The sequence below is a fragment of the Sander lucioperca genome, chromosome 9, assembly GCF_008315115.2.
Source record: "Sander lucioperca isolate FBNREF2018 chromosome 9, SLUC_FBN_1.2, whole genome shotgun sequence".
Lineage (NCBI taxonomy): Eukaryota > Metazoa > Chordata > Actinopteri > Perciformes > Percidae > Sander > Sander lucioperca.
Genome location: NC_050181.1, coordinates 7,968,897 through 7,991,619, shown reverse-complemented (window position 1 = coordinate 7,991,619; position 22,723 = coordinate 7,968,897). Strand labels below are relative to the sequence as shown.

The 22,723-nt window shown below is 40.1% G+C and overlaps 2 protein-coding genes across 6 annotated transcripts in view; one reads left to right on the top strand and one right to left on the bottom strand.

Moving 5' to 3' along the window:
- Positions 1-9,520, bottom strand: part of adcyap1r1a (adenylate cyclase activating polypeptide 1a (pituitary) receptor type I) — a 39,012-nt gene extending 29,492 nt beyond the window's left edge. The window contains exons 1-3 of one of the 5 annotated variants that reach the window (XM_036005055.1): positions 9,029-9,520; positions 4,215-4,291; positions 4,071-4,149 (exon numbers count right to left, since the gene is read on the bottom strand). In XM_036005055.1, coding sequence (XP_035860948.1) covers positions 4,071-4,112 — 42 coding nt within the window. In that variant the 5' untranslated portion in view covers positions 4,113-4,149; positions 4,215-4,291; positions 9,029-9,520. Of the gene's footprint in view, positions 1-4,070; positions 4,292-9,028 lie in introns of all 5 variants that reach the window. The other 4 variants (XM_036005054.1, XM_036005056.1, XM_031294497.2 and 1 more) reach the window with 4 other exon arrangements.
- LOC116046212 (protein THEM6-like) overlaps positions 1-22,723 on the top strand; it is a 217,139-nt gene that overhangs the window by 146,853 nt on the left and 47,563 nt on the right. The gene's annotated exons all lie outside the window — the stretch shown is intronic.

Here is a 22,723-nt window from a genome sequence, read left to right as displayed (position 1 = left end):
TCAGGAAAGTTGCTAGCTAGCCGGGGTTCAGGGAAGTTGCTAGCTAGCCAGGAATCAGGAAAGTTGCTAGCTAGCCCAGAGTCAGGAGAGCTGCACGTCAGCCCAGGGTCAGGAGAGCTGCACGTCAGCCCAGGGTCAGGAGAGCTGCATGTCAGCCCAGGGTCAGGAGAGCTGCACGCCAGCCCAGGGTCAGGAGAGCTGCACGCCAGCCCAGGGTCAGGAGAGCTGCACGTCAACCCAGGGTCAGGAGAGCTGCACGTCAACCCGGGAACAGAAGGGTTGCACGTCAGCTCGGGAACAGAAGGGTTGCACGTCAGCTCGGGAACAGAAGGGTTGCACGTCAGCTCAGGCTCAGATACACAGGTCAGCTTAAGCTCAGATACACAGGTCAGCTCAGGCTCAGAAACACAGGTCAGCTCAGGCTCAGAAACACCGGTTTGCTCAGGCTCAGGTACACAGGTCAGCTCAGGCTCAGGTACACAGGTCAGCTCAGGCTCAGGTACACAGGTCAGCTCAGGCTCAGGTACACAGGTCAGCTCAGGCTCAGGAACACAGGTTAGCTCAGGCTCAGGAACACAGGTTAGCTCAGGCTCAGGTACACAGGTTAGCTCAGGCTCAGGTACACAGGTCAGGTCAGGCTCAGGTACACAGGTCAGGTCAGGCTCGACAAGAGGTTGATGCAGGGCATGGCTCTGGGAGCCATGTCTTCCCCTCCCCCGTCTTCGGCCTCCACGAGTCCCAGAAAACACAGCCAGGCGGGTTCCTTTATAGGACTGTTGGCGGGCGGGGGCGCACGCTGGCCGGGCTGCATCCGAGGAGCTGCTAGTCCGCCCGGGATCAGGAGAGCTGCACGTCCGCCCGGGATCAGGACAAAACACAGGCATGGAGACGGGGAAGCGAAACTCCTGGGCTGTGGCCTGCCAACGCACCTCCATAAGGTGCCTGGCGAAGGCAGGGTCCTCCTCGTGCAGGGAGCGGAGAAACTCCGTCAAAAGTTCTCCATCCGAATCCAGTGGATGGAAAACTGGCTTGAATTCTGCTGGGTCCATATTTGGTCGGATCATTCTGTCACGTGCAGAGAGAGACTGGTGGACCCAAATGCAGAGAGCAGGCGAGGAGTAATGAGCACGAGGATTTATTAAACACAAAAAGCCGAACAAACCAAAGGCGGTCCAAAAATGGAGCAGGCAGATAAAACTGAACAGGCTATGACGTGCTGACAGAAACAAAACCAGACACAAAACACGCAACATCAAACAATGATCCGACACCAGACAAAGAACAGCACAGGAACTAAATACACCAGGTAATGAACACTAACAACGGACAGGTGATACAAACAGGTGGAACACATCAGGGCGGGGCAGAACAATCAAACAGGCGGGAAAACAGAAAACAGGAAGTAAATTAGACAAGACAAGACAGACAAGACAGACTACAAAATAAAACAGGAAACCAAATACCAAAACCCTGACATTAAGACCCAAGTCTACTATGATGCAGACAGGTCTGCAGTTAGTTGCCACCCATTTCGCAATACAGCTGTAGTAATTTTTTTGGATTTGGTTTCATCAACAGGTCGGCGAGTAGCACTCTCCAAAATAATGCTACCATCAACCTAGTCACGTTAATTAGCTTGTAGGTGGTAGCTCAAGCTTGACGTGCTTCGTGATATTTTAATTCAGCTTTACACAATGTGCATGTGGCTTTCGACTTGTCTAATGAGCTGTCCAGGAGTTTTGGAAAATAAAAAGCGCCATTCAGAATTGTGTTTTCTGCTGTCTTTCTCAATCATGCCTGCAGCAGTAGGATGTGTTACGAGGAAGTATGGCAGCTTGATGATAAGTAAAGGTGCGGCAAAGGGTCAAAATAGAAGCCAGTTAGGCACGACGCGAAGCTGAGTGAAGTGTAAAATAAATGAATAAATGGCAGCATGAAATTAATGCAATTAAAAAAATTAACGCGTTATGCTCGGCCCTTAATCGTATCGCAATTAACTAATTAAGCGTTAATGCTGACAGCCCTAAATTAAATCCCTGCACACTTTTATTGAATCCCTTTTAAATTTGTATCCCACCCCTATATTCTGCTTCACTTGGAAATACAGTGGCATAACTTAGGTGTAGTGAGGGAAACTTTTTACCCATAGGTAGTAGAGTTACTGCATGTCTATCAACTACTATATAACTCTTCCTCTCGCTCTCTTAAAGCCAATCTCTGTTCTGCACCCTAAGCTTTCATGCAACCCCCTCCTTCACTCTCACAGTGAACCGATAGGTGTAATATGTCCCAGCCCTCTGAGCCATGGCTGACTCATCACTCTCTCTCTCTGCCCTCCAATATGAATTCACTCCTGTCCTTGCTGCCTAGATAAGATAGGGCATCACCTGACTGTAAAGATGTCCCAGGATTCACTACCTTTATCACGCTGCACATGGGCAGAATTTTAACACACAACACTGCATGAATTATTTGAAACATCATCACAGCCATCTTTCATCTAGTTTCGATTCCATTTCCAGACACTGGAACACTTGTCAAATACACAAATAAGAAATAATTGGATGCAGATGACTATTATCTGTTTGGCCTGTAAGATGAAGTTGTTAAATGTGTTATACGTTCATTTATTTGTAAAGAATCCTGGGTAGCAGATTATGTGTGCTGTTTTAGTTATGTATTTTGGTTTGATCTTGATATAATTACAAACAGAAAACACAGACATGCCTGCATTTACACCTCCATCTACCACGCACAAGTACGCATGCACGCACGCACGCGAGGTCACGTACATTTCTGAAGAGTAAGCAGCTCGAGCTGCTGCTGACATTCTCCTGGCTGTAGCGTCATATTTACGGCAACAGAGATATGAGAGTGGTATCAATCTTCTAATCTAATTCTCTACCAGAAAGCGAATAAGAGTGTCTCCCAAAATGTCTAACTATCAGTTTCAATGGTGCAACCCTCAGTAAATCACTAGTTTGAATCTAGTAGAAATTGGGAAGGATTTTACACACAAACTTGGATTTACCAAGAGCTGGTGAACGCCAATCCAACTTAATTGAGGACTGCTATAACCATGACATTGCATACGACAAAAGACAGACCTTTTTTATTCAAGTGTGCTTCTCAATCTCCTTTCGCAGTCACTCCTCTCCCTTGAACAGATGTCTGTCCAGATAAACCAACCATTTGGAAGCTGCAGAGCCACGTTTCCCTGCCCAAGGCAATTTTCAAGGGCCAGATAACTCAGTAGCTCCCACAGCACTGCACAACACAGATAATAAAACTTCAATTGGGCGTTGCAGACCACTGGCACACCGTCCAGACCCATTTGACACACAATAAGTACATCACAACAGACATACTGTATGTGCCATATCAGCCACTGAAGGTCAGCTTGAGAGTTCACTGTGCAAAGATGTCAGCTGAAGGAACCTGTTACACATGTTTACTAAAGGTTAGAAAATATGTTTGGGACTGCAAGGTCACATTGTGAATTCATTTTTAGTTTCCCTAGTAACCATCCTTAGACTGGAACTATTATTAAAAGGATAAAGACATCATCATCAAATTCATAGATTAAGAATACCAGTCACATAATGTTACATTTCTTTTTACTAGGGAAACTGCTGATGTGCTGCCACAGTGTGCATACATGTTACACAACCTTTCTATTCTGCTTTTTTATTTTAATGAGACCGCTAATAAAAGTGAGTCACAGCAGATGGATGGGCAGCTCTACGGTCAGTCGGGCCATCTGTTATTGTTCTGATAGGCGGCCAGTAGTCTTAGCACAGAGCTGATCCAGAACCTGCAATAACGTATGCTGATGTGCTGATATGGTGATTTCCACGCCTCCAGCGCCTGTCACTAACACACACCCGCAAGAGTGTACGTATGAAAATAAACCAAATCCTAGGCTAAAAAAGAGGGGGCTGATGATGGAGACATAAACGCACTCACTCCCTTATACATGGATATGGTTACACATTCCTTTATGCTCCTGAACACCCCCACACACCTACACATGTGCACAGTACATGGATGCATGCACACAAACTACTCACCAAGGGCAGCAGAAAGATTGCAGTCAGCAGGTAGCCTCTCATTGTCTCTTGTGAAGTGCTTGTATCCAAAAGGCTCCCCAACATATGTGTGTGTGTGTGTGTGTGTGTGTGTGTGTGTATGTGTGTGTGTGTGTGTGTGTGTGTGTGTCTTGGCGTGTGTGTTCACAGGGATGCACAGAGATTGCTCCCCTCAGCGCTACCACACTTCAGCTACAAGGGCTCTGAAATACAACACAGAGGAAAAAAGGCTCTGTAAGACAACAAACAACAACAACAACAACAACAACAACAACGTAACAAGGGAGCACCGTGTTACACTGTATCACCAATCACATACTAAGAAAAGCCTTATGCAAATATTTGTGTTATAGACTAGTTTAATACTATGATGTATAACATTTTGAAATTCTTTATTATTATGTGTTTTGGAAACTTGAATATTGAATAATCGTTGATGCTAACTGTAACAAATGTTTCAGTTTTTGAGATGCTAGTTGCAAAGTGGGAAGTGTTTTTCTCCATTCTGTATTCTCATTTTCATTTTTTCTTTAAACAATGTTAATTAAGATATAAACACAGGACTCTCACAGATAATGTCACTGTCCTATAGGTTAATTTCAACTTTGTTTTTGAGAAATCGTGTTTTGTTCATAGTTATGGCATGGCGGACGGCTCAAAATGCTTTAATACCCATGAGCCTTGGCTGCCGTTGCCATGGAGGAGAAAGCAGCTAGACCATGGATGTGTTATTAAGAGAACAAGTTGAGAACAAAAGACGGTGCCATAGTCGCTCCAAAATTGAACTGAATTAATTTAAACTGCAGGTTGTAAAATCAGTTTTCTTTAGCTTCCACGCTCTGCTGGCAGCGCACATCACTGCATTTTAAGTAAAGGTTAATGTCAGACGAGGTGTTAGCCAATCAGGAATGAATGGACAACATGGAGGCCAGAACCGCCCGACGCACATATTAATTCCTGACAATTGCGACCTCGTAGGGCATTAACCCGCTAAACCATGGTCAACATTTTTTTAGACCATTAATTTATATTTTTATTCGTTTTACAATCAAAATCTTAAGTTTTTTAAACAACAAGTTTGTTTCCTGGTACATGTGGGTTTGACTAATACCTGGGACAATCCTTCCCATAAGGTTCTTAGGCCATCGAAACGTTATTCACTGCTCCAGTAAACACTTATGTTATATATTTCTACTCCGCTCGGCTCATAGAACTCTTGACTTTAGCTCAGCTGTAAACCAGAATATTCAAAGTCAATAACATTGCATACGGCTGACAATCAAACAAACAATATAATTAAATAGTATGTTTAACAATGAACTAGCTATCCAGCCATGTCATTGTCTCCAAATCAATATCAAGACTTTTACAAACAAATAATAAGCCATGTGTAGGATACTGTCGGCTGTAGCCTGAAGTAGCTAGCTGTTGAACAGCAAACGGGATGTGAGATGATCGCTAAATGTCAATCAAAGTAAGTTCAGAGGGGCGGTGTAACTTACTTATTACAGCTTGTTTGTTAGCATCATCATGTGGTGTTGATGTTCAGGGGACAAGGAAGGACTACACTCAGTGTTGTAAATACAATATTGATTTTTTCCATTCATGGTAGCGGTGACGGTAAACAGACAGTTTCACCAGGGACTGATAGGTGCCCTATATTACTTTTTAATGGACGCCCTGCAACCAATCAGAATCGAGTATGCACCCAGACCATGGTAAGCTATGTGATTGGATGTTTCTTGTCTAAAGGCACCTTAGGAGTTGTAGCAAGATGCTAGCTAGACGTTCTTGTGTACACAACCTTGTATCTTCAACTTTTTCTCAAAGAAACAGATTTTTTTCTGACACAGCTATTAATCTTTTGTATTGGTGCTTTCAACAGGAGAGTTCAATGCTGATCCAACCTGTCGAAGTGCTCCAACTTTGAGTCACATAAGATTGTCTACGAGAAAAATGAATGAGAATTTTACTTCCGGAACCAAGGACGCCCAAAATGGTTCTTCACACTTTGCAGCTCTATTGCTCTCAATCAAAATTAGTCTGTAGGACAAGATGATAGCTACATTAACCTGTAACTTATATATTTTGTCATATTAAACCTTTGACATAGAGTTAATTGGCTTCTAAGGATCAAACTAAACTAGTTATTTGGAAAAGAGTAGATTGCTGCATTATTGCAGGCTGAAAGAACTACTAATATGTGGTTAATTTGTAATACTATTACGAGGAAGCTGAAATGTGGAGGTGGAGTGGATTCATATTATAAAAAAGAATCGCTTTCCAAAAAGGCATTTTACAAATGATTACACAACCACACCATGTATGAGTAGGTGTCCACATTTTTAAATAGCTTGTATATTTTCTTTAAGAATAAAAATATTTATACAAGCACATGGTATCTTTTCATATTATGCTACTTTATGCCACAATGTAAAAAAAGGTACACTTTTTATACTTTCAAGTAACCGTTTTTCCAAATCTTCAACTGGTAAAACTGGTGATATAGAAGCCACAATCAGTTTAATAAACTATTTTAATATGATTTGCTGCTTTTTATTGTCTTATGTGAGAGTAAAATTAGTATATTTAGGTTTGGGGGTGTTGGTCAGGCAAAATAGGCAATTTGATGACATAACTTGTGAAATTGAAAATAGTGATGAGCATTTTAAACCAGTTTCTGATGTTTTCTAGACCAAACAATCAATCAATTAATCAAGGAAATAATCAGAAGATTGAATGATAATGAAAATAATTGTAAGTTGCAGCCAAATGTATTCACTGCATTGTCTTCAACTCACACACATAAACAAACACCCCTCTTCAGTGGGTAAGCATCACTTCATATCTTATCCCAACAGAGTCATACACTCATAAAAAAACCCTCTATCAAATCACAGAGGAGTACGGTAATTTGTTGTTTTTCACTGAGGTTATACGACCACAAAAGATATGTCATCACTTGCACTAAATTAAAGCAGAATCTTGAACAAAAGCATGGATTTATGAAGGACAAGTTGATTTCCAAAGGCAAGAAATTTGGAAAGATCGCATAAATTTCCTTTAAGATAATAAAATTGATATGCCTTGGGTCAGACTTTTAACGCCTCCCCCAACACCCCTCTTTTCATGTCTTACTCATCCACACAGCTTCCTGAAAACACGATGATTCACTGTAAAACACAAAGCACACTGGCCAGCACACACACACACACACACACACACACACACACACACACACACACACACACACTTAAGCTAGCTAAGCTAATGCATGCACACACAAAGACATTCCTCTCTGTGTCCCTTCCCCAGTACCAAATCCAATTACCTCTAAAGCATCTCTTGGATGCTTTATCAAGTAAGAGGACAGACCGTGCTCAGAGGAAAAACCCCGAGATATAGAGGATGTGTCAAGTAGGGCTAAAATCCGACTGTCGGAATGCATGTTTAAACAGAAAAACACACGGAAACAGTCATTAGGAAGACAGACAGAAAGACAGAGAGGAACCTGTCAGACCATTAGCTCAATTTCTCTCCATCTCTTTAACCCAAAATGTCACAGCAGCCATGTTGCTGAAGGCTCCAATTGAAGTAAAAACAAACAAACCGTCCTTGGTATTTAGAACTAATCCATATGGCTTTGGTATTGAGGAAGCACTGGTACAGGAAAAAAGAGAAGGGGCTAAACATCAAAACTATCCTGAGGGCAAGAAAGCAAGAGACTCTTTGCTTTGCTCAGCACAGGGTACGTGTAAGAATCTGTGAAGCTTTAAAGTGAAGGGGATTTAGAGAAATATCCAAATGGTGTTCAGTCCCTACTATGAAAATAAAGGAAATGAAGCACTAAATGTGTTGTTTTTTACAGAATGACTGATTGTATTGTTTATTTTATCCAGTAGTACTTAATACGAGACACATGGATATATCGTGGATTTCCAATCATAACTAATGGCTTAACCAACTGCAAGACACTGAACCTGACCACACACTGACAAGGAACACCCCAAAACAGACTCTTAAACTTGATGGGAAGATTGGGCAACCACATAATCGGCACAGGGATCACTTGGTTGTGTAAGTGTGTGTATGCACAAGCTGTGTGTGTCTCTACAGATGCTGACAGACAAACTAGAGAAAAAGCTCTCCTTAATGATTTATCTCTAATGAAAAGGGATTTTTTTGTAAGATCTGTCTCAACACATCAGCTACCTCCTCGTGTGTGTTGAATTCCTCTGAACATCGTGGTGTATTAATAATTCATTTTCAGTTGAAAACGATCCCAATAAGACAGGAGAACGCCTCCAATTAACCCAAATGCAACTCTGTTAATGCCTGTAAAAGGGGATTGCATGTTTGTCAGTGTGCAATCACGCAGCCCATGAAAATGATTAGCTCTTGGCAGCTTTGTGAATATGTTCAGTTCATGTTACTGTCTGTGCCATTATCATACCATATATACAATAGGCTGTATTACAGGAATATCAGTTTATCTCTACTGCTAAATAATCATATTTAAATTACACCTTGCAACATGTCAAACGGTTTGTGATAGAAAAATGCAACAGTCTTAATTACAATCAATCAGTCACAAATGATTTTCCCATTGATGGTGCAGAATAAATAAGCTAATTTTGCCTAGCCTTTTTATCCTTTATTCCCGCATTGGTAAACGTTTAATTCATCAATGCATGTGGGTGACCTTCGCTTTGCACATGGAAAAGCATGAAAAGCATTTATACTGAACACTCTCACTCGGAATTAATTTCCAGCTTGCTTTCTGTCATTTAAAAAGGAATATAGGATATATTTCTTTTTCTTTTTAACATATAGCCTAGGGTTCAGTGAAAGCCTTTTTAATTGATCAGCCGCAGCGAAAGCCAAAGATGTGAGTAAAAGCGCGCAGCACTCGGCGTGGAAAACAAGTCAAAGGAACTTACCGATGCGTAATTTTCAGAGACAATATTTACACATGAAGCCATCGGTATTCACGGATCCCCGGAGAATGCCTTGTTTTACTCCTAAAACGGTTATCAGCTCGTCCAGAAAACGACAGGTGCGTTGCTGTTGCTGAGGCTGCTGCTGCTGTTGTTGTTGCTGCTGCTGCTGCAGGACGCACTCACCGCGTTGGCTGCTGCTGCATCAAGACGATGTGGAGGAGGAGGTGGAAGAAGAGGAGGAGGAAGTCAATTCCTTCGGGATTCGCACCTCGTCAGACACAGAGACAACAAAGTGAGACAACAGTTTAGTCTACAAATGCAGCTGGAGGAGGAGATATGTTTTTAAAACGAGTCTGAACACTGGGTTGTTGAACTGAAAGGGAAAAAAAGCATCGCATGTTTTCGCATGACATGCGTGGGACTTTGTTCTAGAAAAGGAACTATTCATAAAACTGACATTTGTTCCTGCGCCTCTCAGACGCTCCAGAAGGCACAATGTCCGGTTCCCTGCTGGGTGCAATTTGTGAGGCCACTGTGAGTCGGCCCCATGATGTAAGTGACTCACATTTAGTCAAAAGTTTAACATCTGAATTCCCGCATGTGTTTCAAAGTAATCAAAAAAAATGCTGGTAAGACAAGCTGCATTGTGGCATTTTAGTCCAAAATGCAACGATCTTCCTATGAAAGTGATTTGAAGTGGCCTGTTTGGCCTCTGGCAATCCTGTTTACTTTCAGCACCACGGACAGCGACTAAACAATCGCCTCAGGGCACCAATGGGCTCAAAGCAAAAGTCCATTACAACATTTTATTTGCAAATAAACAGTCTGAATACTAAAAGCTGCTTTAATTAAATCTCAACAGAATTGATATATGAGACCAGAGTATATGTAACATTTCATTACAAACAGATGCAAAACAACCACAACGATGCAAAATGAACACAAATAGATACAAAACAACCACAAACAGTGTAGGAGGGGTGGGGGGCCTTTTACGTTTTTGTGTCCAGGGGCTCATTGTTTCATAATCTGTCCATGGCTGTAGACTTTTTGGAGTTACAACCACAGCTATTTCTTGATTGCTTACTTCCCATTAGAATGTTTAAAGTTATTCATTTTGTCACACTGTGAAAAATGGGCCTCCCAGCCCACGTCCACACAGGATGGTGGCGACAAGGACACACTGAGAATGGGTGGTGATGGGGTGAAGACACAGCAAACAGCCAACGTGGATTTGCGGTGAAAATATAGATTTATTTACAGTGCTATAAAATACGTCGTCCAGCACTCTGCCAACAACAACAAAAAAAAACTTCCAAAACAAACAAACAAAAATGAACCAACGGGTTTCTCAATTTAACTAGCACAAGCAAAAAATTCTCTTCTTTCAATAATTCTCTGTATACAACCTCTCAGCAAGTTGACACTCTCCTGACTCTCTCTCGAGGGCAGAAAAAAAAACCCCTCGCTTTAAATAGGGCCCCTAAATTACGCTAATTGGTAGAAACCAACGTGACAGGGCGTTTTGTTATGTATAGTGGTTCAGCAGATATTTTCTCTAATCACACACATACATTGAAATATAGTTCATTATACACCTCAGTACTCCTAATAATAATAACATTAATTTCCTGTAATTAAATAATAATCGCATTACAATACAGCCCATAATTTTATACTGCTACAATAGCTCTCCCCCGCTCAAATAAACACTTTCCCCTGTCCCAAACAGGGAATAAAACTAGCAATTGTCAGGGGCTCGTGTTCCTTGGGGAAACAAATTGATGCAGGACCAGGAAATGAAAGTAGGTGCTATCAGTGTATTGTTGGTGTTTGCATGCACAATGTACGGATTAACAGAATGAAATGTGTTATGGAGCAGAATCGACGGGTACCGCGTCGTTCGCTATATGGTTTACAGATGTTTGGTGAGTAACTGAAAGTTGTGTAAATAACGCGCATGAATGAATCACGCCGCGGTTGCCAGCACCGCGTGTAGTTACAAACATTAGACACTATATGTGTGTGTGCATGTTTGTGCATGTAGGATAAGGTAGTCAGTTTAAATGTTGTGGGGAATGTCAGGCGAGTTGGGGAAAAGGAGGGGCTCTACCTTTTCACATACATGTATTACACTGAATAAACAATGGAACAGCTGATCATTTACAGCTAATTATTAAACAAGAACCAGGGCTTTAAATGTGAGTCTTTAAATTGTATTCATTTTCCAAACGTACCCTCCATCTTTAAAACTGTGCCCCAGTCTGGCCCCCCCTATTCAGTTTCTAAACCAGCCCCTGGATCCAGGCACAATTTCCAGTGGCAGCTATATGCAGTATAGTGTTTTGAGTGCAGGGTTGATTGATCACCCAGCTGGGGCCTTTTGATGGGTTGGCCATAAATCAATGAGGCATAAAAAGTAGAACCTGTCATGATATGGACATTCTCAGAGAACAAAACAGAAAACAGGACGGACCACAATAACTGACTAGAAGACACTCGCCCTATCAAAATGTATTAAATGTTGGGGGGGGGGGACATCCAAGAAAACGCCTGATTGGATGAAGGGTAGTGACGCATATCTCCTGCTGTTCCCGGAACATTTTAACACTATTACTGGCCTCAAGGACATCCATGGAAATGCTCCAATTGAGAGAAATTCAAAAATTCTCTGCTATTGCAGACAGCAATCTGTGGTCTATTTTTGTATACCATAATAGCAGGTAAGACAACTATATGAGGCTTGTTTCCATGGAAAACACTCAGCTTCATCTTTCAGTGGCTTTGCAATTGAATTTCAGATGAGGCAGCGAGGCAACAACAGTCTTACACTGCTCTGATAATTACAACTGTGTGAGCAGAACAGAGAAAGAAAAACAAAAAAATTAAATCTCCCTGTTTTTTTAGATTTGGGTTTTATTCTTATTTGTGGTCACAACACAAAATAATTGATTAAGGCTTTTTAGGCATTTAATGAAGGACCCTGGCTGCATCTCATGTCCCTTATTTGATAGCTCCTCGACTCCTCGGTCTTCGGCCAAACCAGAAGTTGTTCTGTCCCTCCTCGGTGAAGACCGTCTCAAAGCTCTTATTTCCGTCCCGAGGACCGAGGAGCAAGCATTGAGGAGGGATCATCGAGGAGCTATAGGCGAGGATACATGAGAGCAGCCTTCCCGGAAGTCATGCAGCTGAAAGAGTTGCTAACTTCGCCCACTGATACAGCTGACGAATTAATGTGATGCTTCAGAGGAAAGGACGTCTCATCCCACATTTCACATTTCCTCATTACCTACCTTTAAACGACATGAGAAGCACCTCTGGTGACATTTATGGTGAGTACAATAATTGAAATGTTTGTCAGGGTCAAGAGTCAAACCAGCAACCTTCTGGCTATTAAATGGCCTCTCGACCCCGAGAACAGAATACTATAGCTAGCTATAGGTTATTACACATATTCAAATGAATATGTCACTTGAGTGGTGATGGCGCAGTGGATATGACACATGCCTTTGGTGTGGGAGACCTGGGTTCAATTCCCACTGCGATACATCAACCAATGTGTCCCTGAGCAAGACACTTAACCCATAGTTGCTCCAGAAGTGTGCGACCTCTGACATACAGTATAGCAATTGTAAGACGCTTTGGATAAAAGTGTCAGCTAAATGACATGTAATGCAAAGCTGGCTTAGCATAGTGGGACGTGGGTAGAGGAGTATTGTTAATGACATTTCTTGTATTGTATATGGACTAATAACTGGATAACATGTTTTTTTTGTTCTGTTCACACTGTAACCTTGACAGTACTTCCCCTTTTTACCTTTGTGGATGTCACGGTTTGAGAGGTTTCAAAAGGAGGACCCAAAAGCAGAATACCAGTCGGGCAGGTTGGCAGAGCAAAATACTAGCTTTAATAAACCTAAGGCTGAATACAAAAAAACAAGGTCACTAGAAATACTTAACACTAGAAAATAGACTGAGAGCCAGGAACAAACGCAGACAATTCGACACTGAAACAAGAGAACACTATACACAAGGAAAGGTGGGTGGTAACGAGGGACAGGTGAAACACATCAGGGTGGGACAGACAATCATAAAAGGCGGGAAAACACACAAGGCAGGAAGAAAAACAACCCATGACAGAAAAACAAATAAAATAAAATAGAAATAAAACAAAACCCAGGGTCATGACAGTGGATTTGCTAGAAAAGATTTAAAACTGTATGATAAAAGGATAAAGAATAATTGAGTTGTCAATCTTTCTGTCTTTGGAAAGCATTTGTTAAAATCATGCTTTTGCCGAGATATTAAAGTAAAAAAATTCAATAAAATAAAATAATGAAGTCGCCTAAATTGGATCTGTGAAATTCAGCCCAAAAGTCAAGATGAAAAATTTAAACTTGAACATACGAGCCACCACAGATAAGCAATCAAGCCTGAATGGAGTTGATCTGAACCATCAGGTTATGTTCTGTTGATCCAACAAAGAGACGAAGAAAAAAAAGTGTTTGCAATTGTTTAACATGAAATTAAAATCTCATAAATTCAGATAGAAGGTTTTCACAGTAAAATATTTTATTGCTGTAAATTCTCTGGTGTTTAATTTTCAACATTAAGAAATCAGTTATTAAATGTCATAATGAAAATGTGCAGTTACTTACAAAGTTCAAATAATTATGGCCTTTCTTTGCCTCTATAATAATATTAAGCCTCGACCCCCCTCTGGCCTCCCTAACTGTGGCAAATATTTTCATACATTTTGAACCCATCTTTATCCCCAAATATGGGACATTATTCATGTGCAGTGATAAATAAAATGTAGGTTAACACTAAAGGAGTATTCTTGTGTTTATTGTTATATGTGTATCGTTAGTCTTTTTTTAAAACCAAACCAATGGAGGGTTGTTGGTATGTAACACTTGTGCTTAATCTATTTGGTAAACCCTAAAATTGCATGTGGCCCCAGCCTGGCCCCTCCATTTGAAATGGTCTAAGGACACCACTTTAGGTGATCACTGTAAGTTTCCACTATAACATCTTGTGAAAAGGTTCCCTAATACACTTATAGTCCAAAAGTTTCAGATATGGTCAAATGAAATGGTAAACCTCTGTCAAACAACTAATACACGGGCATGTCCAGCCATCCTACTTTTTTTATTAAGAAGCCCTTAAATTATCGTAAGTAATGATCAGTTGGTTTTTCCCCGGCCTGCTATTCCCTTGATTTGTCAGCTCCCAGTGTGACATTTTGTAATGTTCTATGCAGTTATTTATATATATATATATATATATATATATATATATATATATATATATATATATATATATATATAGTTAGTCAATAGATTTGAGAAGTTGCCCACAAACAGATGAGAAAAGTTTGTTTCTTGTTTGTTGCTTTATGGATACAAATCAGTCTCTTGAAGGTGTTTATGCTCCATTGCCCCTCCACTCAATGAGGCTCTCCACAGGACATATCTCCTTCTCTCTGCTCGTCTCTTTTTTGCCATTACACACCAATCATACTGTTGGATTGCCATGGCAACTCGTCTTCGACAGAATGTGGGATGGGAAGCATCAAGTGGTTGAGTGCTAAGCCCACCTACCCACCTCATCTCAAAGAGGACGCTGTGGGGAACCAGGCAAGACGTCATGCTAACCCCCATCCTCTCTTCATTCTCCTCCCACATATCTGTCTCCCACTGAGTGCCCCACTTGTAGGGAATTAATCAATCAATCAGCTATGTGTATGAGAAGAGGCCGAGGAGGGGGACAGAGGACTTTGTCTGCAAAAGATACCAAAAAATGTTGCGTTACATAGGACCATTCAAATCCCAACCAGTTTTTACCATTTTGTTTAATTTTATTACCTTTTTTTATTTATTCATTGAACAGTGAGTGTCCTGATTGGATAACTGAAACCACAGGTGCATGATGATGATGATGATGATGATGATGATGATGATGATGATGATGATGATGATGATTGAGTGTCAGTCTGAAGATTTTCCCCACAAACTCACAAACCAGGATTGCTAGAAAACAAAAGCAGCAGAAAAATGGACAAAAAGTTAACAATAGTTATCAAATTAACATGCAAAATTTGTGGGTACATAAAAATATTGTTGCAATGGGCTTTAAAATCCAGAAGTTAGATGGTTTTACCTATTCAAAATTCTTAATAACGAACCGTTACTTCTTTCCTTCAGTTCTTCAGTTTTGATCGTTTATCGTTTTTTTGCCCCCAACAGCGCCTTCCAGGCAGCGCTGCCTGAAAGGCACTAGGATTAGGCACTGGTTATGGTTAGGGTTAGGGTTAAGGTTAAGGTTAGGGTTAGGTGCCTTGAAGGCAGCGGTGGCAGCACTGCCTGGAAGGAGCAGTTGGGGGCAAAAAACACCATTGAGCGTTTTGAACCCCGATGAAGATCTGCTGATCAACAGTTGCATGCACCGTCAAAGGCAGTGAAGGTGAGGGACTGCTAGCTAGTAGGTTTAAAAATGCAGACAATGCAGGATTTCGAATATACATCTAGAAGATAGAAATTGCTCCTGATACTATGTGTAAAGTTTTCTTTGTTGTTTAAAGAAAAGGGCATGTTTTCAAGTAAAATGAATTGCCATACTGGCATTAGCCTCTGCAGTTTATAGTACATAGGCTTTTTGGTTGAGACAGTGACATTTTTCTCACACTAGTTTCCCCCAGTTGTGATGATAAATGATGATATTGGCCTAAAATATAGCGATTGGACTTCTTGCAACTGTGAGTGAAGATATTTGCATGGCGAGGTAGTGATCTCTTGTCAATTTTGAGTTTGCCCTCACTACCCCTCCATCACTGCTTGTATTTGGGGTTGACCTGTTTTACAAGACATTCTGCGTTCAGCATCATTGGTGTTTTTAAATATTTAAGGTCCTGTGTTTAACATTTTAACATTAATTTTGATGAATTAACATAATTACCACAAACAAAGAGTTCACCGCCAAGACGATTGGCAGATTCAACCGGCCTTTCCTCTACATTTTGTGTGCTATACCCGGTTAAAATTTCACAGGAAGTCTGCTGGATTGCTTTATGGCACAAACAAATAAGGAGGAAAAAGCAGAGGAGGGCTGCTGATCTTCCAGCACAGAAGGAGCTAATATTTTCTCACAATGGCAGATGGTGAGATGAGCAAAAATGCGGATGGAAAATTCTCAAGTCTCAGTTACGAGTTCTCACCCATTTTCTTGCTCTTAAAAACAAATGCATGTGGAGAAATGCCAGTCAGTTGAAGGGATGCAGTATGGTTTGTGGGAAATGTGCCCTTGATTTTATGAGGCATGAACACCAACCAACTGAATATCACTACCATGTGAGATGAGTTGCTTTGAATATGATCTCATTTAGTCACTTTCTTTGAAACAAAACATCAGGCAAAATAGTACAGTATATTTCTTCCATTTGCAAATACACTGGTGACTGGTCATGCTAAACAGATTACTCCAACTGCAAGTTCTTTACAGTAATTTGAGAATGTTATACAGTATTGGGGTTAATATGTAACACATAGAGACTTTAATGATGTTTAAAGGGTCTTTCATAGGTTTTCTTCTGAAGCCATCAATATCAGTATGACAGTATAGGGCCTGAACCTCCACTTTGTTCCTGACAAGTCTGTTCAAAAGCTTTTGATTGCCTTTAATGTGCAGCTGGCAGTGCGACTTCTCAGAGCATGCTGATATAATTGCAGGTTGTCAGAGAAAAGAGAAGAGCAGCTCAACAAAATGTTCTGTAATGGATGACACATGTCGTCACAAGGTCTTTTCACCAGTGTGGGAGATAAGAATGACAAATCACGCTTCAGAAGACTCAAGGGGAGATTTGAATGCGTATGAGAAGAGTGTTTACTGTATTTATTGTTAGTTACCATGTTCAAGCATTTCCACTGTTGGCAGTCTAAGCAACAGTGGTGCTTAAAGACAGATAAAGGAGAACCAATGTTTACTTGTCAGTTATAATTTGTGTAACTACTAAACGAAGATATACAAAATGTCACTTATTGAGACATTATGCACAGTACTACACAGGACTACTTTTTTCTCTTTTTAAAACTACAGTAGGCCCATATGTATGTAGCTTTTAGAAGTTGATTCATCTGTGTCCATGAACACTATTTAACTTAGACTTTAGTCTAGTTCCCAACCTTTTTGGCTTGTGACCTCTTAAAACAAAGCATTGTCTACATGTGACCTCCCCTTTACTGGTTGCATATGTCTTGTTATGGTTTTGGGATATTTCTGTTACCAGTTTGTTCTTTTCTGTTGTCTTTATTGTTTATTTGTGCATTTTCCCTGTGTTGTATATTTATTCTGTTACCTGTTTGGATATTTCTTTTGCCTTGTTTGTAGATTTCTGTATGTATCTTGTTTTGTATATTTCTGTTGTGTGTATTTGTATTCCCTGTTCATTGTGTAGTTTGTGTACCCTGTTGACTGTTCTGTTCTCTGTGTATATTTCTGTTTCCTGTTTTATTTTGATAGTCTGTTTTCTGTCCTGTCATGTCTAGTTTTACTTTTTGCCTTTGTTGATTGTCCTGCCCCGCCCTGATGTGTTTCACCTGTCGTGTCACCTGTTCCTCATTTGTTCATTACCTCTTGTATTTAACCCCTGTGTTCCCTTTGTCTCTTGTCAGATCGTTTTGTATTCCCTCGTGTCAGTGTGTGTGTGTCTTCGTCAGTCTCTCCTTTTTCTCCCCGGTATTAGTTTTTGCCTGCAGCTCACAGGACTCCTTGTTTGTTTTTTGTTTTTTGAGGAAATAAACCTTTGAGTTTCAACGCTGCTCCTGCCTGCCTCTCTCTCTCTCTGCGTTTGGGTCCACTATTCCTCACTCATCATAACATGTCTACCAGTTAGTAATCAGAATCAGAGAAATCAAAGAAATAGACATAACAGCTAAAAACAAGGACAACAAACCTGAACAAGGTAAACATAAACATTTGACTTATGTACAGATATACAGTAGATATGTGTCAAAAATATCTATATACATAACACACAACAGCACAATGCCTTTTGTAGACAAGACAATAGTACAATGGTGTAGAATGCAAAGGGTGCTGGAATACAAATTACATTATTAATGTAACAGGTTGTTATATACATGAAGTAGTTAGATTTGGCAGTATATACAGTGTGCTTGTATTCATATTGACAGTAATGATATTTACATGTTAAAAAACAGTGTTTAACTGTACAAATATATAATTTACAGGTAGGCCTACAGTGAAGTACAATGGATGTTTGGTGTTACAGTTGTGACCAGTTTTCCTGTTTTGTTTGAATATTTTTTAAACGTGAAAATGCTTAAAATTATCCAGTGATTAACAAAAAAAAGCAGAGGATTAGAGAAAAGTCTAAACAAAACATCAATTGGTGTAGCAGAAATGTTTTTTTTTCCTATCCTGCTAATAATCTCATGACCACTTAACCTGTGACCACCTGCAAGGGTCCCAATAGACTACACTGGTAAAACTCAAAAGTTAGCCTATTTGGGCTGTTAAAGTGCATGAAAGAGGGTCAGTACCTTACATGGCCCTCTAACATTCATTTTGAAACCACTCACCATCAGCTTTTACATTTAACCACATTAATCTTTGTTAGAAAAGCTCTTTGTTTTCTCAAGTTGATTAAAAACATAGATCTTTAGCTTTTACAAGCCAAAATACATAAACTACAACATGAGGGACTAATTGGCTCTAGGTTCTGCTTCTCTACACTGTTGTTATTGTAAACATTTCGTGGACCATCAAAGAGATCAGTGGGGTTATGGTTGATTCTTTCACTGATAGTCCATGAAATACTGACGTGGGAACGCACACAAGTTAAGCACATAAGACACACTTGTTTGTTTTATATCATTGTTTTCTTTGTTTTGGTTTATGTGTAGGTTTTAGGTTGAAGAACACTTGAGAGTGTTAAAGAGAAAAAATACAATAAATCCTATTTTCAGCAAACAAAGAGAGACAAATGCAAAAGCAGGACATTGATATGCAATGGTTGTAACATCAAGAATCAGAGCAATATTCAGCAGACATTAAAACTGGATATCAAACCCATTACATAGCTCTAATTTTATATTCAGCATGGCTCTGTTTATTCTTAAACAGGGTGGTGTTGATGTCTTTGTTTTCACCACTATGAATTTTATTTCTTAGTTATTGCCTCGCTAATGAGGGCAGGCAACAGCATTATAAACCCTTCCAAATGGCTTTTAACAGGTTGTGTCTAAACTTAATGGTTTGTTTGGCACATTGTGCATCTCCTGCACACATTAAAGTTGAGGGAGGGACAATTAGGGGGAGTTCCCACCTCAAGTCACTAAATAATTTTGCTACAGTAAATGCACATTTATCTAGATGACATTCGCTGTGAGTAAATCTGAACCATGTACCTGCTGCAAGGTGTGGTAATTTATATTTTTTTCATATATTTTGTCAAGATTAACTTAATTACTTAATTCTAAACATTTAGTCAAAATATCTTCAGACTAAAGTCAAACAGAGTTATGTATGAACAAAGATCTGCCACAGTGATCACGATACAGTTGCTCGATAAGTTGCCATGTGCCACATACTTGTAGTAATCACTGTCATTTTTCTTTAGACAACTAATTATAAGGCGAGTGGAAGCCAGCTGCATGACCTCAGGGCTTTGTTCAAGCAGCTGGAGCTTTCAGTATGCTACAATGACCATTTGGTCTTTTTCTGTTGACTGAGATCTGATGAATCTCCTGAGGCTTCATCACAGAATGATAACTGAATGCTACTATAGGTGATCCCAAAATGGATGCATCCTGGTGACCCACTGTCTTTGTTTCTTTTAATGTTACTATGAGGCTAACATTTGTAGTTTTGAGTAAAATATCTTAAATGGACTGCCATAAAATTCAGATAAGCGGGATGAAATGTAACTACTTTGATGATCTCTTAACTTTTCATCTTGTGCCATCATTAGCTCAAAAATTTAATTTACCCAATAGTCTGGTTAACGAGCAAATGCCTGCAAAACTAATGACATTCCCATCTGCCTCAGCTGCACCGTGGGTGCATACTGAGCACCCTTGTGTGCCAGACTGCTAGTAAGCTACATTCATTTAACATTAAACACTGCAGTTGGTGCTAAGTGGAGCGTCTGTCAGAGTGTGATTGGTTATGTTGCTGTCAGTCCCCTGCTCCATATCCTGTCCACCAATCACAGCGTCTCTTTGATTCTTAATTTCCCACGAAGCTGATTGCGGTTACGTGTCAGTTAAACTTTTCAACTCCAATCCTATCTGTATTTGTGAGACGTGGCGCTGTCCGGAGTTGAAAGATTTACTTTATGGCTTTATTAGGAGGAAAACATAAATCGGCGCCTATGGACGTGAGCATTTAGCTTAAAAAATACTGCTGTGCCTAATGCCTCATTACCACTGCATACAGACCCTACGGCACGGCACGGCTTGACTCACTTGGAACCAGTCTGTTTTTTGTTTTTCATTGGCAAAAGTTGTGAAAAGTACCTGGGAGCTGGTACTTTTATTGGAAGCATTCTAAGCAAGTTGAGCTGATACTAAAAGGTGGAGTTAAAACACTGCAGACCACTGATTGGTCACTAGAATCATCACTTGCTTGACACGGGACATCCTGCACAAACCCTCTATTTTTAAATAGACAAGCTACCAATAATAGAAACTGCAATTTTTATATTCACTTGAACCAGATTTTAAAAGATGGCAGCCTGCAAAACCAGTCCGTGGTTAACTGACGTAGTGAGTGAGATTAGTATGTACCAGAAAGCACATTAAAGATCAGTCAATTTTGCCAGTAAGCAAAGCAGAAGTCAGTTTTCTGGGTGGGTTATGGCAGGGGCATCTTTGGAAATCTAATGAGAGAAAGGTTGGATATTGAGTGATGTGCAGGGTAAAAGGTACCGCATTATTAAACTACATTTACTCAGTAACCATAATTATGTTGATGGCAGCAGGTAGGAATGTTGAAAGATTTTTTGTTTGATTTATTTAAAGCAAACACCGCTGGTTACTTTGTGGGTGTAGCTGAGAAAATGCGACTTTCAATATGACACCATTACGGGTTTCTCTCAAAACACATACAACATGCACACTGTGATAAAGTGATGACATTTGTAGTGCATGTCTATGTGTATTTAGTTTTATTTGTGCAGGAATGACACAATGCCACCAAATGCAGAGGGTCTACTAAGAGAAGAGGTCAAATACATTATTTTTCAACATGAAAAATTCTATAACTGGCTGTTTAGAGTCAAAGGGTGTACTGCTTTATCGTGTGTTTGTGATGCACTTTGTTAAAAAGGATTTTACAAAGTATGGTAATAGTTTACAGTACAAAACAAATGTGAGTAGTTACTAAGGAACAACCTGATAATCATTGAATTGTTAATGAGTAGTCCCTGAATAATAATAATAAGTGATTCGAGGACTATTCAGTTGAGTTACAAGAGAACACCAGTCCTGACAACATCAAAAATACTAGTTTATTTGCTTTCTTTTGCCGAGTATGAGAAATTCCAGAATGTGTTGTGTGACGTTGACCAATTAGTAGCACAGTCATATACGCTGTAACCATGGTAGCATGAAAGAGAATGGATGTGCTGCTGTAAAACAGAGAAAAGATCATTTTCTCTTTCTTTTTTTCTCTCTCTCTCTTGTCCCAAACACAATACAGTCAGTATCAAAGGCTACACACTGCTATGGACGCTATTGTTTTTTTACATTCTTGTTCTCGGAAGTCAGTCCCTTGCGCGCAATTATGGAACCCACTGCAGTTCTAGGCATGGCCCGCCCTTCGAAGCAACCCGATTAGTTGAGGTTAGACATTGACCTTGAGTAGTTAAGGTTAGGATAGCCAATTGGTCAGGGGATAGGACCTGAGCGAGCATGGACGCCTGGCTAATCGTAGCGCGCAAATGCTATTGAAGGGCGGGTCTTGCCTAGAACTGAATTACCAAACCTCGTGCCACGAACACCATGGCGACCACAATTAAGCGGTTAGTTCAGACACAAATGCATTAGGTTGGAGCCTGACAAGATGGATTTTTGTGATATGTGATGAATTAAGCTGCCGTGCAAGGTAAACAGTGATCACCTTATCAGACAAACTACTGTCTAGTCTGAACCCGGCATTACTAATGATTAAGTAAGTCATTAATGACTCATTGATTAACAAGTTGTTCCTCAGTAACTTCTCACATTTTAGTTAACTGTATCGTAAGTGTTACCCAAAGTATAAATTGAGATATAATTTTAAATAATGTATTTAGTGTTGCATCCACAATACTTGTCGCTTGCATGTCTGTCATAGATAAATTCACAAATCTTTGAGAATAACAGCAGTTTTAAATAGCACACGATCTGGCTCCCACACATCAGAGAAATCAAGGAACAAAACATCCCTGTTGTCATGGAGACCAAAAGAGTCTGGAGTGCTTTATATATACAGTATTTGTTGGTTGTGTGGAGAATTGAGATATCAGTTTCTTCTTTTTAGGTCTGACAGGAAACGAGAAATGTTTAAATACTCTGTAAAGCACGAAGCAGAAGTTGTTGTCTTGCATTGACAAATCCAACATCCAGAGGAAATTAGGTTTTAGGAAGATAAAAATTAACACATTAACACGTTGGGAACTGAAACTGAGAAATT